This window comes from Typopeltis vanoorti, chromosome 10 (genome assembly GCF_054136105.1).
Source record: "Typopeltis vanoorti isolate ZY-2024b chromosome 10, IOZ_Tvanoo_1.0, whole genome shotgun sequence".
Classification (NCBI taxonomy): Eukaryota; Metazoa; Arthropoda; class Arachnida; order Uropygi; family Thelyphonidae; genus Typopeltis; species Typopeltis vanoorti.
Genome location: NC_143558.1, coordinates 110,933,764 through 110,952,218, shown reverse-complemented (window position 1 = coordinate 110,952,218; position 18,455 = coordinate 110,933,764). Strand labels below are relative to the sequence as shown.

Here is an 18,455-nt window from a genome sequence, read left to right as displayed (position 1 = left end):
TAAAAAGACAAAGACAATGCAAATAGGCTGAAACATTGAAAATCAGCTGTTTCCTGAATGGAGAAACTATATAACAAGTAAAACATTTCAGCTATTTAAGTACAATTTTTAGTGAAGATGGCAAATTAAATTTTGAAAGAGATAAAATAATTAGTAAAGCTGGTATGGTAGGAAATCTGCTAAATAAATTTTTATGATGATTATCATCATTTATTTATAATTTTACAATTATAAATAGGGAAACCAATCAAAACAAACTAAACATACACATATAATCACAGTAATAAGATTTTTAATAAGTATTTCGTCCTAAGTATCATAGGATGTCTTCAGTACAGTTAATTCAAACAATACTAGGAATTACATGCAGTTAGGGCACATGCTTACAATGGAATTCCTCTATGCATGCAGTAATGTGTTATAGAATTAAATTAAAATATATAACTGAAAAAAAAAAAAAAAAGATTACATTAAAATGAGATAACATATAAAATTATTTTACACAATTTAGGATGACAATTTCTCAGACGACTTTAGGAATAGTAAGAACGTCATTATGGTTCAAATTAGGTCTGTAATGTAGGGCTTCAGCATTTCTTTATATAAACGTCCATGTTTATATGAAGATCTTTGTAGAAGTTTAATTTTCTTCCAATGGATCCTACCTATGATTTGGATTTTCAATTCTGTGTTGTGCGAGGCCAAATTTCTGCAGTTGGACGAGAAGGATATGGTCTTGATGTTCTGAAATGCATTTGTTAATGGATCTACCTATCTGTGCATAGTAGGACAATTTACAGGAGCACAAGACCTCGTACACACTAGGTAGCATAAGAGGCGAGAGGTTGTCTTTAGGAGAAGATAACCAATTATGGATTTAGCTGATTGGTTTGTAGGTAGCAGCCAATTTATATAAATTTTCTTCATAATTTTTGAAAGATGTTTGGAGATGCCTTTGACATACGGTATGGGAATCCTACGGGTTTGTTCTTGTCTAGGTTGATGTGCAGGGAAGTGACTGATGATTTTTTGCATTGTTTTTGGATTGTATCCATTTTGTATGGCAGAATTTTTGATTATTTCCAATTCTTGGTTTAAAGAACCTTCGAAGGAGCAGAATCCATGTGCTCTGGTTACTAATGATTTAATGATGCCAAATTTTTGAGATCGATGATGAGCAGAAGAATTGTGAATGTAGTGTCCTGAAAAAGTCGGCTTACGATAGACAGAAGTGGAGATGGAACCATCATCTTTTCTTTGAATTTGTACATCCAGGAAGGAGATACCCTGTGGAGATTCTTTTTCAAGTGTCAATTTGATGCATGGATGAAGAAGGTTGATTTTTATCTAGGAACAAGTGTAGTTCTTGTTCAGAATGACCCGAACGACCCCAGACAGCAAAGACATCAACATATTGTAGCCAGATTTTTGGTTTATGATTAAATGTGAAAATTTTTTCTTCCAGGTGTTCTAGAAAGAGGTTGGCTAAGTTTGGTGATAAGGGAGACCCCACTGCTATTCCTTCCTCTTGCTTGTAAATGATCTCCTTCCAGGTGAAGTATCCAGAAGTAATAATAAATTTGAGTAATTCGGCAATGTCACATGGGAAATTTCTGAGTTAGCAAGTCTATCGTTTCCTTATGAAGATAGAGACAATGTCGAAGCTAATTAGCATATCAGTTTCAAGCAGTTGAATGGCTTTTATTTTTGCATGAAACTGTGTGGAATTTTTAATCGATGATGCTGAGTGGCCTATGAGAGGACGGAGAAGGTTAGATGGAAACGATACACTTGTTAACTCAGAAAATTCCCATCTGACATTGTTGAATTATTCAAATTTGTTATTACTTCTGGATACTTCACTTGGAAGGAGAAAATTTACAATCAAGAGGAAGGAAGAGCAGAGGGGTCTCCCTTATCATCTTATCACAAACTTAGCAACCTCTTTCTAGAACACCTGGAAGAAAAAATGTTCATGTTTAATCCTAAACCAAAAATCTGGCTACAATACGTTGTTAATGTCTTTGCTGTCTGGGATCATTCGGAATAAGAACTACACTTGTTCCTAGATAAAATCAACCTTCTTCATCGGTGCATGAAATTCACGCTCGAAAAATAATGTCCACAGGGTATCTCCTTCCTGGATGTACAAATCCAAAGAAAAGAAGATGGTTCCATCTCCACTTCTGTCTATCGTAAGCCGACTTTTTTTTCAGGATGCTACATTCACAGTTCTTCTGCTCACCATCCATTTCAAATATTTGGCATTATTAAATCATTAGTAACCAGAGCACACAGATTCTGCTCTTCTGAAGGTTGATTTAAACCAAGAATTGGAAATAATCAAAAATACAGCCATACAAAATGGATACAATAAAAAAATAATGCAAAAAATCATCAGTCACTATCCCACACATATATGACTTCTGCATTCATTCAACTTTGGTATCTGTTGGCCCATTTCTAATCATCAGCTCAAAGGAAAAAATCAATGATTTGTTTCACAGAGAGAGAGATAGAGATTCTAATACCACAGAACACTTGCCTAAGAACACTGACAAGTGCTCAATAGGGCTACAAAAAAGTTCATCATGCATTTAAAAACTATTGAAATCAACACAGGGAGACAAAACTTCAGTCTTTAAACACAGAGAATCAGATGCTCTGGAAAATGACCAAAGCAAGCTCTGCACACAGACTGTAAATCCCTTCTGCCAATCTATGGTGAACGTGGTGTGGCTTATTCTGACATAGACAAAGTTAAAGACAGCCTAGAGAAGCAGTGTAGTCCAAACTCCATGATCCGTGGTGTTCAAGATAGGATGTGTGAGGAGTGTTTGCCAGGAGGAACGATAGAAAGGGTGGCTTTGGCAATTAAGAGAGGTGAAAGGGTAGATGAGATGATTGTGATGGTGGGAACAAATGACTTGAGTGGTGGTGTAAATAGGGCAGCAAGAGATATGAGATTCTTGCTTGAGGTGGTACGAAAGAAGACACAGAGAGGAAAGATAGTGTGTGTGTTGCCCAGGTATGATAATGATGAACTGAGCAGAAGAGCAGTAATATTGAATGATATAATAGCTAGAATATGTGACAAGAGAGGACTAAAATATGTGGATGCTTGGAGTGTGTTTGAGGACAGAGAGGAATTGTATGCAAGAGACCGCTTACATTTGAATGAGAAAGGACGTAGACATCTGGAGAGATTGCTGTTCTGAAAAAGTCAGTGTGTCCCATGGAGGATGGTAGCAGGGGTTGCCTCTTGTGGGAATGGGTACTTGGGAGAAGGGGGGACAACATCAGCTAACACTGAGCCCAGTGGAGTCTAGAGGAGATAATGCTGGGTATAGAAACAACGGCATTTATATGCTATATACCAATGCCTGGAGTATCATCCGGAATAAGGGAGAGGAATTGGTGGAGCAGATAGCATCAGCCTGGCCAAAAATTATTGGGATCACTGAGATGTGGTTGACAGAAGCGGGTACAGCATTTTTTGGCAGGAAAGGAAGGGAAAGCATGGTAGTAGAGTACTGCGTATGATAAGTGACGACCTATGTCCTCTAAGAGTGGAGACTTTGGAAGGCAGTGACACTAATGATTTTGAAAGCATATTGTTTGAGGTAGAGGTGGGAAAGACAGGATATTTAGTGGGGTGTTGCTACAGACCCAGGAGTACAGATGGTGGGGACCAGGAAATGTTTTAGACAGTTGAGTTTGGCAAGTGCAAGAAGAATGATTGTTATGGGAGATTTTAACTACATAGTATAAACTGGGGAGAGGAAGATGCATGTAGCAATAAAGGAATGGAATTTCTAGAATTCTTGAGGAACAAATGTCTTAGGCAACATGTAATAGAGGGAACAAGAGCTTCAAGAGTTTTGGATTTGGTTATAGCATCAGTGGAGTTGATAATAACTGAGATGACATCTATCCCACCAGTTGGCAAGAGTGACCATATGGTTTTGACTTGGAAAATGAATAGACATGCAGGAGTATCAAAGAGACAGGAACATATGTGGAATTATAAGGCAGGTGATTATAATAGTCTAAAACGTCAACTTGGGGAAGTTTCATGGAAGGAGGAATTGGAAGGCTGGGATATCATTAGTGCGTGGGAAATTATGAAAGAATATTTGTTAGCAGCAATGGTAAGTTAATCACAACACCTGACACACAGCCTATCTGTGTGTCAGGTGTTGTGGTTAAGTTGTTGGAGAAGCTTGTGAGAACTAGGATCCAGAGTTGGGTTGACAACAATGGTATAATCTTTGATGGACAGCATGGATTTGCTAAAGGGAGGTCATGTTTTAGTAATCTACTTACTTATTACAATAAAGTGACTGCTTCCTTGGACAGAGGAGAAGGATACACAGTAATATACTTGGATTTCGCAAAAGCTTTTGATAGAGTACCTCATGATAAGTTGACAGTCAAACTAGAGCAGATGGGGTTGGATATTAGATTAGTGCATTGGATTGGAGACTGGCTATCTGATAGGTATCAACAAGTTGTGTATAGGGGTGCAATATCCAGGTCACTAGTGGAGTGCCTCAGGGATCTGTTTTAGGGCCATTACTATTTAATTTGTATATTAATGATATTGGCGAAGATTTGGATGGAGATATTCAGTTGTTTGCAGATGATGCAAAGTTGGGACGAACCATAAAGAGTAGTGAAGATGTTGTGGCCTTGCAAGATGACTTGAATAAATTGAGTGATTGGGCAAGCAAATGGGGATGTGAGTTCAATGTTGCAAAATGTAAGGTTTTAAAATTTGGAAAACAAAGATGGGATGCAGAATTTATGCTTGGTGAGAATATATTGTTGGAAGTAGAGGAAATAAGAGATCTGGGGGTGATAGTGGATAAGGATCTAAAATTTAGGGGACACATCGCCAAAATTGTGAAGACAACACAAAGACTTCTGGGAATGATGCGGAGGACACTGACGTGTAGAAGTAGGGAGATTCTTGTTCCATTGTATAAGGCTTTGATTAGGCCACACATGGACTATTGTGCCCAGATTTGGTCACCTGGTTTTCAGAAGGATGAAGAGATGTTGGAAAGGGTCCAAAGGCGACTAAGGTAGTTTCTGACCTCTGTAATGTCGAGTATGAGGAAAGATTGAAAAGATGTAATTTGCAGAGTCTAGTAGAGAGAAGGAAGAGGGGAGATATGATAGAGACCTACAAGTTGGTAAGGGGTTGTTATAGGATCAATGGTGGAGAAGTTCTACAGAGAATAGTGGGAGATCAGGGGAGAACCAGAGGTCATCCCTGGAAACTGTATAAAGAGGGTGTGAGTAGGGGAGTGAGAGGCAGGTTTTTTTCGTGCAGAGTTGTGAGTGATTGGAATGCCTTGCCTGAGAGTGTGGTGTCTGCAAGGAGTTTGAATGTGTTCAAGACACGGTATGATGAGATGTGTGTGAGATAAAAGGACCTCCTAGATGAGTGTTTGACTCCATGAGGTCTTGTTTAATAATAATAATAATAAGTTTTATACCATGAGTGAACAAGAGGAATTTGGAAAAAAATGGATGACAAACAATATTAAACAGGAATTGCATGCGAAAAAGGGGCTGTGGAGGAGATATAAGGAGACAGGTGAAGAGAAGATGCATGAAGAGTATAAGACACAGGCAGAAGAGTGACTAGTATGGTAAGGAAGACGAAACTGGAATATGAGAGGAGATTAGCCCTAAGATCCAAAGAAAATCCTAGGGAATTTTTTAGATGTGTGGCCAGTAGGAAGAGAAATGACTGTGAAAGAATGATATTGTGGGATAAAAATGGTAATAGAGTGACTGATGCAGAGAACATAGTAGAATTGTTCAATGAACACTTTATTGGGGTATTTCATCCTGGAGGAGTCAGTTTTAATGCTAGAGGGATAGGGCAGGTTCGAGGTTTAGAGGGACAGGAGAAGAGTGTGTTTCAAATACTGAGTACTCTGGATGTCAGTAAAGCTGTGGGACTGGATGGTATTTCACCATGAGTTTTGAGAGAATGTGCTAGGGAACTGACAGTGCCTTTGACCTGGCTTTTCAATGAAAGTCTGGCTGCAGGAAAGGTGCCCATGGAATGGAAGGAAGGAAGGAAGGTAAGATAGTCCCATTGCATAAGGCCAAAGCAGACTGGAAGTGTCTAATTATAGGCCAGTTTGTGTGTCATCAGTAGTTAGTAAGATCTTGGAGAAAGTAGCGAAGGACTGTATACAGCATTGGGCAGATGAGGGTAATGTTATCTGTGAGAGTCAACATGGATTTGTGAAGGGGTGCTCTTGTTTTAGCAATATGCTAGCCTTTTATGATAAAGTTACAAGAGCATTAGATGAGGGGAAAGGCATATACTGCCATTTTCTTAGACTTAGCAAAGGCATTTGACAGGGTGCCACATGATAAGCTGATATTTAAGTCACAGCACATGGGTCTGGATGTCAGATTGGTCAACTGGATTCAGGATTGGCTGTCCGATAGGTATCAGAGAGTTGTGTATGGTGGGACAGTTTCAAGGAAGCAGAGGGTTACATGTGTGGTCCCACAGGGCTCAGTACTGGGACCTATATTGTTTAACCTTTATATCAATGACATTGTCAGTGGATTGCAAGGGGATATTCAGTTGTTTGCAGATGATGCAAAGCTGGGAAGGATTATTAGTAATAGTGCAGATGCGGCAGCCCTGCAAGAGGATTTGAATAAGCTTGATAGATGGGCAAATGAATTGGGGTGTCGGTTTAATGCAGCAAAATATAAGGTCTTGAGGTTTGGAAAACATCAGTAGGACACTGCAGACTCTGTGGGAGGAATTAGGGGAGACAAGAGATCTGGGGTTGATGATTGATAGAAACCTGAAATTTAGGGGACATATTGCAAAGGTGGTGAAGGTAACACAGGGGATTGCTGCAGTAATGAGAAGGACACTGACCTGCAGAGATAAAACAGTTATCATTCCGTTGTATAAGACCCTGATCAGACCACACTTGGACTATTGTTCTCAGATTTGGTCCCCCGGTATTTGAAGGGGATAAATTAACTGTGGAAAGGGTACAAAGGCAGATAACAAAGATGGTTTCAGGACTGTACAATGATAGTTATGAGGATCGGCTGAGAGAATGTGGACTGCAGAGTTTGGTGGGTAGAAGGAGGAGAGGGGATATGATTGAGATTTTTAAATTGTTGAGAGGTGGTTACAGGGTTGACACTGGGGAGTTTTTTCGCTTGGTTGAACAGCGGGAAGGAGTGATGACAAGAGGCCATCCCTGGAAGTTACGAAAGGAAACTGTGAGCAAGAGGGTGAGGAGTGGTTCTTTGCATGGAGGGTGGTTGAGCCATGGACTGCATTGCGTGATGGAGTGGTGAGAGCGAGAACTGTCAATGAGTTCAAGGCGTGGTATGATAGACTGTGTTTCTTAGGTGGGGGGGGCCTCCCCTCGATGAGTCTTGATAGACTTCATGTTTCTTAAGAAGGACCTCCCACGATGAGTCTTTTGACTCAATGGAGGCCTGAATAATAATAATAATAAAATGGGACATTATTGGACTCAGTAAAGTAAGAAGGAAGGAAGGAAGGAGGGAAACATGCACAAGAAACAGTGGGCATTTGGAAGTTTATTTTTCACTTGGTTAGACTATAATAAATTTAGTTTAATCCTTTATCCAAGTGTAAGCAAACTGGGATTCTTCAGAACAATCCCAGTCCTGAAGATATTTTCAGCTGCAAGCCTTGTTTGCTTACACTTGGATAAAGGATTAAACTAAATTTATTATAAACAATGGGCATATACTCTAGACCTATGGAAACACAGAAAGCAATAGAAATGGAATTGGCTTTCTAATTCACAAATAAAGTATATAACAGATAATAAGTATACAAGGAATATCAAATAGGATGGCTCAGCTGATTCTGAAAATAACCTCAAGATATAAAATTAAAGTCATTCAAATATATGCACCAACAACAAGCCATGAAGACATTGAAATAGAAACATTTTATAAAAACTGTAAGACCTCATGAACAAAGAAAAAACTCATTATACCTTAATCATAGGTGACTTAAGCTGAAAAATGGGAATAAAATCAAATACACAAGAACTTCCAACAAGAAATTTGGACTAGTAGACAGGAATGAACACAGAGAAAGATTAATTGAATTTGCAACCAAAAATCAGCTAAAAATAGCAAACACCTTCTTTAAGAAAAGACTTCAACAAAGATGGACATGGAAAGGACCAAATGATATAATAAAAAAAAAATGAAATAGATTACATCCAAACCAACAGAATGCATATAATCAAAGATGTGGATGTCTTAAATAAATTCAACACAGGAAGTGGTCATAGAATGCTAAGAGGAAGAATAAGTATAAATACAAGAGTAGAAAGAAAAAAACTTATACAAAAGACAACAGAATGACTTCATAACAAATGAAATGTGTAAACAAAATAGAAAAATATATCAAACAGAAATAAATAAAAGGATATTGGAAACAAAAGAAGAAAAATATTTATAGATATAATTATAAACAGCTTAAAGATTAAAAGGACTAAAGAAAAAAAAAAGCAGAAACTTACAAAAGAAACTCTGAACCTAATCAAAAAAAAGAAAAGAAAGAAACTTGAAGCAAAACTTAAATTAAATAGGAAAGGTGAAACTAAACAAAACCATCCAAAAGAGAATAAGAAAAGAAATAAGAGAATATAACATAAAGACACATTGATAAAAGTAAAAGCATCAAAACTACTATGAAAATATTACATGAAGTAAAAGCACAAATAATCAATATTAAAAACAAGAACGGTAAATTGATCCAGAAAATACAAAAAATAATAGAAAGAATCGAAGAATTCTACAGTAATTTATTTAGCTATAAACAGTCCAATCAGGACATTGAAATCCACTACGATGTGGAAATACCAGCAATATTAATGGAAGAAATAGAAAAAGCCTTAAAAGAAATGTCAAATAATAAAAGCCCATGACCAGATAAAATTACAGCAGATATGATAAGACATGGAGGAAGAGAATTACTAAAGAAGGTTCAAATGCTTTTTAATAACTGCATGAAGCATTACCTAAAATCCCAGATGACTGGAACAATGCACAAACAGGCTTAATATACAAGAAAGGAGATCATACAGATCTAAATTACTACAGACCAATCATCCTGCTTTCATGTATGTATAAATTATTCACCAGAACACTGACCAGTAGGATGAAAAACAAACTAGAGTTCTCACAAACAAAAGACCAAGCATGATTCAGAAGTGGATATTCAACTAATGACCACCCCAAAACTATTAACCAGATAATAGAAAAAAAACAAATGAATACAATATACCACTTTGTATGGCATTTATCAATTATGAAAAAGCATTTCATACAATAGAAAGAACAGCAATTATAGAGGCATTAATAACTAAGGTATTGAAAAACCATACGTATAACTAATAAACCATTACATATTATTATTATTACCCCAAGACCTCATGGAGTCAAAGACTCATCTGGGAGGACCTTTTATCACACACACACACAGCTCATCATACTGTGTCTTAAACACACTCAAACTCAAACTGGTATACTCAAACTTGAGTATACCAGAATGCAACAAGTAATATACAATGAAATAATTTAAAAGCAAAAATTAAAATAGACAGAAGAATAAGACAAGACTAGAATGTCACCAGTAATATTCAATAATTGTCTACAGGAAATATTTAAATATCTAAATTGGAAAAACAAAGGTTTCAGAATAAATGGTCAATATGTAAGCAATTTAAGATTTGCAGATGACATTGTACTGTTTTCTAAAAACCTTGAAGAGCTAAAAGAAATTATTAAAGAATTAATACTGAAAGCAACAAGCCTGGTCTTAACCTAAATATTGATAAAACTAAAATAATGTACAACAAAAATACAAACTACAACCAAAAGATAGAAATAAATGACAGAGAAATAGAAAATGTAACTAAATTCAAATATGTAGGTCAAATAATTAACATAGAAATTGGGAACATCAAATAAAATAAAGAATAAACTAATGTTGGAGACAATTTGGAAAATACAATAAAATTTTTTAAGAAAACTTACCTATCTGTCTGAAAAGAAAAGCATATGAACAATGCATCATACCAGCTATGACATATGGAGCAGAAACTTGGAGCATCACAAAAAGACTGGAAAAGAAATTAGGAGCTGCACAGAGAAACATGGAAAGATCAATGTTAGATATAAAAAGAATGGATAATGTAAAAAAACATAGATATCAGAAAAAAAAAAGACAGGATTAAAAGACATCATTAATGAAATACAAAAATAGAGAAGGGCAGGACATATCACAAGACAGGGAGACAACCACTGGACAAAAATTTGTATGAATGACAAGCATGAGAAGGTTCAAGAAAGCCTGGTAGACCATCAGCAAAGCAGAAAGATGAACTACATTATTCAATGGGAAACGGCTGGTACTTATGGACCAGAGACAAAGAATTGTGGGGAAATATGGAGATTATTGTTCAGCAGTGAATAGATAAGGACTGATGATCACAGAAAGTTACTGAAGAATTGAATCACTTCCCCAATGAGCAATTTTGATTCCAGGAGAATCATTCCACCAAATTACAAATCATTTGATATTGTCAATGCATTCAACAATATATGGTACAGTTAGCATATTTTCAAACTCATGCAGCCAAATTCCCACTAGGACTGGCCAGATTACCAAATCACACTTCAGTGATCGCAAACTTTGAGTGAAGCTACAGGGAATTAGGTCATCTGAATGTAGAATCACAGTAGGTGTCCCCCCAGGGTTCCCTGCTATCATCTCCACTCTTTATTATCTATGTGGCTGACATCCCAGGCACAGTTGCCATCAGCAGTGACCCTATATGCAGATGATACTGCAAACTAGATTAGCAACTGAAAAACTACAAAATGCAGTCTCAGAATTTAGAACAATGATTCAAAACAATATTAAATCGATGTTAATGCAAGCAAGCATTGCAATGCTATTCACAAGAAGATGAATGTCCCCAGAGGGTGAAGTTGTCATGTTTGGCACCCCATTTCATGGCAACCAGTAGCCAAATACTTAGGGATTCAACTAGATAAAGGACTTCATTTAACAACTCATACAGATCATGTCTGCTCAAAAGCAAATAGAGCAATAAGGCTGCTATACTCATTACTGAATCATTATGACTGGCTAAGCTGGGAACTTAAACTGCTCCTATACAAGATACTGATCAGGCCAGTCCTGATGTATGGCTCACCCATGCAGAGTCATATGTCAGATTGAAATGTTAGCAAACTACAGATAATCCAAAACAAATGTTTATGAATAGCCTTCTTTGAAGAAGTAGCTACACCGAGAAGTCAGTATCTTTGAGATCAAAACTCTCCTATGCAAAAGGGCTGCAAAATTCTTTATAAATACTGCCATCCACCATAACCCATTAGTCTGCCAAGCGGTCAATTTTAAACCCACTGCCAAATGCCCAAAATGGGTGAATCAAGGGCTCAATAATACCCCAAGTCTGTTACGGTCTACTATCTAGTGATAGATAAAAATAAACACATATATCAGGACAAATGTCAAAAAAAAAAAAAAAATGAACAAGTGGTTTTTATTTTTATTATTTTTTTTTTTAAAAGCTTACTAGTTGTCAGCAGTCCACAGTGAGCAAGCCGAGTGCTCAATAACCTTCCATAATCCTGCACTCCCATTACAAAGCCAGCAAAGGGAGAAAGGACCACTGGTCCAATCAGTCTATTGATTTTCACTTTAGTAAAATATTAAACAAGAATGTAATTTCTTGTCAAGTACAATTTAACATCAGTACAGTACAGCATTCTTCAATATTTTATTTTATTTAAGTAAACAATTTAATAATTAATACAAATGACAAATTCTGCATTATATTTTAATTTTTTTTCCCAAAATTATATGACAGTGACATCATATGTATAACCTAAGAGCATAACTCATCCAGGTTTTATAGTGTATAACACTTACACAAATCAATATACAGAACATAATAGTACAGTACATAAAAATATTGACAGTCAAGAACAATATATACAGCAATCTCTCGATTAGTATGCCTAATGCGTTCTTTAAAACAGGCACATTAATCGAAAACTCACCAATGGAATATAATAACCAATGGGAAAAAAGTATAATTCGTTCCTGAAATTTCTTTTTTGAACCTTAATTTTTTTTATCAAAGAATTAAGGAATATCTCAGGGCCTAGTTAAAGGAAAACGATGAAACTGAAAGACAATAAAACATATTCAGAATATAAATTTTATTATTCTACTTCTTAACAAAGAATTGAGCTAACATAGTTTGGCAGGCATTTTGTTTCTTTTTTTCGTACAACTGATGGTATGGCCCTATTGCCTCTTCTACGCTTCTGCAAATTTTACTGCTTCTCTCTTCATCAGGGTCAGCCTCCAAGCATTGCTGCTTAAAACTTTCAATTGTACGAAAAATATTTTCAAATTGTTTCTGTGAAATCTCTTTTGGCTGACTATCAGTGGTTAAATTTTCTTCATATTCTTCGGGATCTTCCCGCTGTGCATCTAAATTTAGCAGGTCGGAATCACTCAATTCTTCAGAATGAGATTTAATTAATTTTTTGACGTTATCATTGAAGGGGAGAAAGAAATGAAGGACATACGAATTGGTCGCCAACACGCGAAATCACATGCTTTATAGATAAAATTTCCTAACTGTTATACAAGCAAAATGGTTACCAATTTAAAAACTACAATGATTATAAAAGAGAAGTTAATTTTCAAACGTGTAATAATAAGCAACTCATTCCAGAAGATGGATTGATTACCCTATTATCGGAACGGGTTCTTCTTTTTGTGACATGCACTGAAGGGTCTCGAATCTGTGGGCATACTATAGCAGACGGCATAAATTTTGGCAGTAAAAATTTTGAACATAGTTTACATGGAAGTAGTGTAGTATGCCATTAAAAATAACTTTGTAAAATGTTTTAAATTGTAACTAAATTATTTCATTCTGGCAGATGATTTTTTAAAATAGTTAGCCATAAAAATGTATGGATAGAAAATTTTTAAAATCTGTAACATTTATTTTTAAGATGTATATAGACACACTAATCGAATTTAGGTATATCGAAAAAAATGACGCACTAATCGGGGGTGCATTAATCGATGGATTACTGTATAGGGTATAAAAGATATATGTAGAATAAGAACAGTACAGAACATTAATTAATTGATTATTTTTGCATTGGTTAATTTCTCATTTTGTACATTATTCTAAACAAACTTTCAATATCCTTATTAAAATTTAAGTACTCTCTCTGATCAACTTTCTGTATGTGTTTGTATTGGTTTTTTCCATATGAAGAGAGGTAGGCCATTAAAAATTTTTGGAATCAAATATTTTTTTTTATTTGTGTGTTATTTCTTTTTGTGCCTTTGGATTAAATTCATGACTTCTATGGATCATGTCTGCTCAAAAGCAAATAAGGCAATAAGACTGCTATACATGTTACTGAACTGTTGTAGCATGCTAAGCTAATATAATGATGTTTACAATTTTCATTGTCAAACAGAGTGTGATATCACCTATATAGGATTTGCAGTTTATAGCCTCCTCTGAAATGGAGTTTTCAGAATTTTACAGTGATTGTAATATTATTGTTACTGGCCTTAAAAAGAAAAACAGTCAAAAAGAAAACATCAACACGAAGGAACAAATGACGAAAATAGAACTTTGAAAATGGTTCATAAAATTTTTTTTTTTATTCTTCTTCAGTAAAAAAATAAGATAAAATAAAATCCTAAAATTAACTTTTATCCTTTTATTTAAACAGTCTCTCTTTTACTTAACTCTATCTGATCCCAGTAAAAATTCCAAAATAAACTTCCTAGTCTTCAAAGGTGTTTTTAGCATTCCCTGCTAATAATAATATTTAACCACATTTGCAAACTAAAAATTAAGGGGTTGTTATATAAAGCTTAGGGGCTTACTTGTCAGTTATTAATTAATTTCTATGTCTGATATTGTCTTGTGGGAGTTAATGAGAGCAGATCATGCATAATTCATTGTTATATCATGGTTTTTGTTGCAGTGAGTAAGAGAATGAATCATTTTGGCTGTTGCTAATTTGTTTTCTTAGTTGTTATAAGATACAGAGATGCAATAAGAGTAAATCACATGAATTACATGTACATCTGTTTTCTTTTAAGCATTTCAGCCAAGATGATGTTGAATATAATAATCAATAGATCAACCATGCCAGAGGTGGAGTATATACCAGACAAATTCCTGATGCAGCAGCAGAAAAATTACTTGATTTAAATAAATTTATTTACAGTGGACATACCATGGTATTTCTTAAATAATTGTTACCAACCACAGAAGCTTACATTCCAAATTTCTGTGATGCTGTCATATCATACAAAAAGCATTTTTAAAAGTACAAAGAACAACAATATCATGCATAAAACATAACAGTGAATGAGTTTATTATTTAAGAATTTACATTTTTTAAGCATTTTATGCCATTATTATTACAGTGTAGTATTCATTTATTTTTTCATGTAACTTCTTCCTTAAAGTTACCTTGTTTTTTAACAAGAATATAATTTATTTACTGTTCAGCCTGAAAACAAGAAGAAACTGAAGAAGCTTGCTGCAGTAGCTGCTGCAAATGTGGGCTTATTAATTCAGTGTTTCAAGGTATTTTTAGTTTGTTTAATATTATCACTTAAATAAATAAAATCAGTTACATTTTCTTTATGAGATTGACCACTTTGTGTTGGTCAAATATGCTTACCCATAAAAATACTTTAATCATGATTATTTTGGAAAAATGGAGAAAAATATTTAAAATTTTATACATCATAAAAATTCACTTCTGGAGTGACTCTAGAAATAAAATTTGACTGTTTATAGTAGATGTTCTAAATAACAAACACTCTAAGATTATGTTGATAAAGTTATACATTAGTATAGCTTTATATAAGTGTATATGAGAAGTAATACAAGAAATAACATCCTGACCAAAAGAGAAATCCTAGTTTATTTGAAGCTGAGGATGCACTGGTTGTGATGTGTTTATTCCGAGAGAGGCTTGATGTTAGAGTTAAAGAAATACAAATATTTAAATATTAAAAAAAAGAACTAAATTTTGCACTAGACAACACATTTTTTACTTTGTGAATGAAGTTGACTTTTATCATATGCTAAATAAAATAAATAACTTTTACTCTAGTAAACACTTTTATAATAAACTTTGTTACTGTAATAAACTACTGAATAAAGTCTTAACCAAAGCCCACTCCCCCCTCTCCCTTTAGGTACGTTAAAAGAAATTCTCTATAATAAACTATCCTCCTAAATTTACTGTAGTGAAAGTTGACTGTAATACATTTGAAATAATCTGTGTTTTACTAAATCGGGCATGCTGATTATGAAACTGACATAAAATTTTCTCAATATTATAAAAAATATAAAAAGTGTAAAGATCAAAAAAGTGTGATAAAAATTGAAGAAGATTCTGGGATGTCTGAAGTAATTAAAGGAAAACTATTAGATGAAATAAGAAATAATAGAACAGTGGTAGAAAATACTCAGTGGCCTAAAATGTGGAAAGACGGCTGAAGTAGATGATTCAGTTCGAAATAGGGTGATATGATGACTACTCTGAAATTCAGCGGGTTTAATCGGTATCCTAGATGCTTGGAGTAGTACTCCTATCATGTAAATTTATAAAAAGGGAAGTAAATCAGAATGGGAGAATTTATAGCGATATTTCCTTACTTAATGTTTCCAGAAAGATCTATACAAGCATAATTGACAAAAGTGTGAGTAAAAATAGGCAAATTCAAAATTGGAGAAGAACAAGCTAGGTTTAAGCCAAAGGAGTTACAGAGTTACCAATACGAAATTTTTATCTTCTAACAAATAGTTGAGAAATCATGATACTGTGGTGTAATAGGGATCTCTATTTAAGTTCTGTACTCTTGATCTAGAATCCTGTATATATATATATACTCTTTGAGGATACTTATCAAGATATTATAATGATCTTGATAAAGCCATATACTTTTATTTTAATTTCATGTATGTCATTCCACATACGATTGCAGGAATAATCTTAATATTACTTTTAAATAGCTGGAATTAGTTCTTGGGGAAACTCCTTTGTAAGGAGGACTGTTCCAGAAGTAGAATGAATGAAACAGGAATAAGAATAGTAAGTTTGGTGAGTTAACTGCTGAATTGTAAATGAATATTTAAGAAGGTCTGAGCAGAGCTAATCTAAAATGGTATGGTGGCCTAAATTGAATGGGAGATGAAAGATTAGTAAAATAAATGTTGAATTAAAAATGACAGGGAAAACCCATAGGATGACTAGAATATATATATAGATGGAGTGATGCAACTAGGAGTGCTTTAGACATTAGTAAAGTAGGAGCTAATTATATTAGAAACCATTGGCATACAGTTGGAAATTGGAAATTTTTGATGGTTTGTTAACAAGTTATTTTGAATGCATTTATTTTGGTATGCCAATTCTGAAAATAGAATCTCCATAGCTTAATCAGTTTTTACAATTTCCTTTGGTTGAAAAGATCTGGGTTAGAATCCTATCTCTGATGTAAAGAACCTTTTCATTTTCAGGGATTTTCAGCTGAAGATGAGTTAGCTAGTCTAAAAAACTTTTTTTTTAGACTAGCTAACTCATTTTTTAAGAGTTTTTTTCTCACAGAAACTAGTTTTTCATCCTGCATAATAAGCAAACCGGCCAGAAGAACACATGCAGTTGATTGACTGCCATGGCAGGCCATTCAGCCTGACACACAAGGAAAAATGGGATTTTAAAAATAATATCAATTTTTCTTTCATGTTCATTTTCTTTCTCAATGATGCCCTTTGGTTAAGGGATTAATCTGTCTACTGTTGACTATACTAATTTAGTAACATGATTCTTTTTTATATCAACCCCACACACATATAAGAGGTTGCAAAACTGATAGCACATCAGTAGTTAATATAGTGGATGGTAGTTAAGAAGGAACCTGCAGATTTTTTTTTTTTTATGCTTTGGTAAAAAAAAAACCTCATGAAGTGTTCTTCTGATTAGTTATCTCTTTGTAGGGGTCAAAAATCAAAGTTTCTGTTAAAAAAAAATCCAGTCACCTCAGTATATATGGGAGTGTAACTCACCATCCTCAGATTCATATCTTACAGAACATCTTTGAGAATATGAACCCTCCCACAGTGAAACTGTTTTATGTAAATAGTAGTGCTTTATTAATATTAACATCAAAAAAACTTTGTGACTATTAATAGGTATCAAAAATTATATAGAGGAGCAGAATATAAGAGCATGACATTTTACTTGTGACTCACAACAGAGCTCTATCTTTGATTTGCTGCTGGCCAGTTTATATATTAATGATATTGGGAATGATCTGAATGTAATACCCAGTTTTTTTGGAGATGATCCTAAGTTCAGAGGGCGATAAGGGATGCCTTTATACATTTCTGCAGATGACTTGAACCATCTGGCCAGATGAATAGAGAGTAATGATCAAGTTTTGCCAAGTGCAAAGTTATAATTTTGTATAACACAGGCTCACTAGTATAAATTGGAATTCACTGGAAATAGTTGATGAAGCTAGAGATTTAGGAATTATTGAAGAGTTGAATCTTCAGAATCATGTTGCTGAAATGGTGTGGTTATCAATGGAAATTGCTGTGATGTTGAAGAGAACACTAACTTCCAGAAATAAGATCATTCTTCCTCATTTATTATGTCCACAATTAGACCATACCTGGATATTATGGTCATTTGGTTTTCATGGAGATGATGAAATTGGAGAAAATTCAGAGGCAGAAGATAGTTTGATTATGGGTATAGATTTAGTATTACATGCTTACATGATATATGCTTTCCTGCAACCTTCACATACATGAAACATTTCATACAAAAAGTAGGGGAATGATGAATTTGGTACTGCAGAGAATCTATAAATGATGCTTAACAAATTGAACTATAGGTATCTCTTGCTTAATGTGGTGTTGCTTAACGCGGAATTTGATTAACACGGCAAAATTAATTGTGGAAATCCCTTGATATACGCAGCAAGAGTTTTGATTAACGTGCCTTTAATGCTGTGGAGTTCGCAGCTGATTTGACAGATACATGCAAAATGTTTAATATAAATATTCTTACACAATTCAGTGTATAGCTTGGAGATCATGAGTAGTTGTGTATTCATATGTTACGAGTGATATTCCGCACTGTTTTTTACCATCAGTTTGGTTTAACACGTGTTATGTAAAGGTTTGTGGTATTTGACAGTAAATTGCATCTAAGAGATGCTGCGACTTCCGATGTCAGTATAGTATGGTTTAGTTTGTTTTTTTTATCATTCTTTGTTCAATAATTTCTAG

General features: G+C 34.6%; 1 protein-coding gene across 2 annotated transcripts in view; it reads left to right on the top strand.

The window, feature by feature from the left end:
• Window positions 1-18,455, top strand: part of LOC150102691 (condensin-2 complex subunit G2-like) — a 401,754-nt gene that overhangs the window by 209,492 nt on the left and 173,807 nt on the right. For both annotated transcript variants that reach the window (XM_090398912.1, XM_090398911.1), the window contains exon 17: window positions 14,652-14,729. In XM_090398912.1, the coding sequence (XP_090255038.1) occupies window positions 14,652-14,729 (78 nt within the window). The remainder of the gene's footprint in view (window positions 1-14,651; window positions 14,730-18,455) is intronic.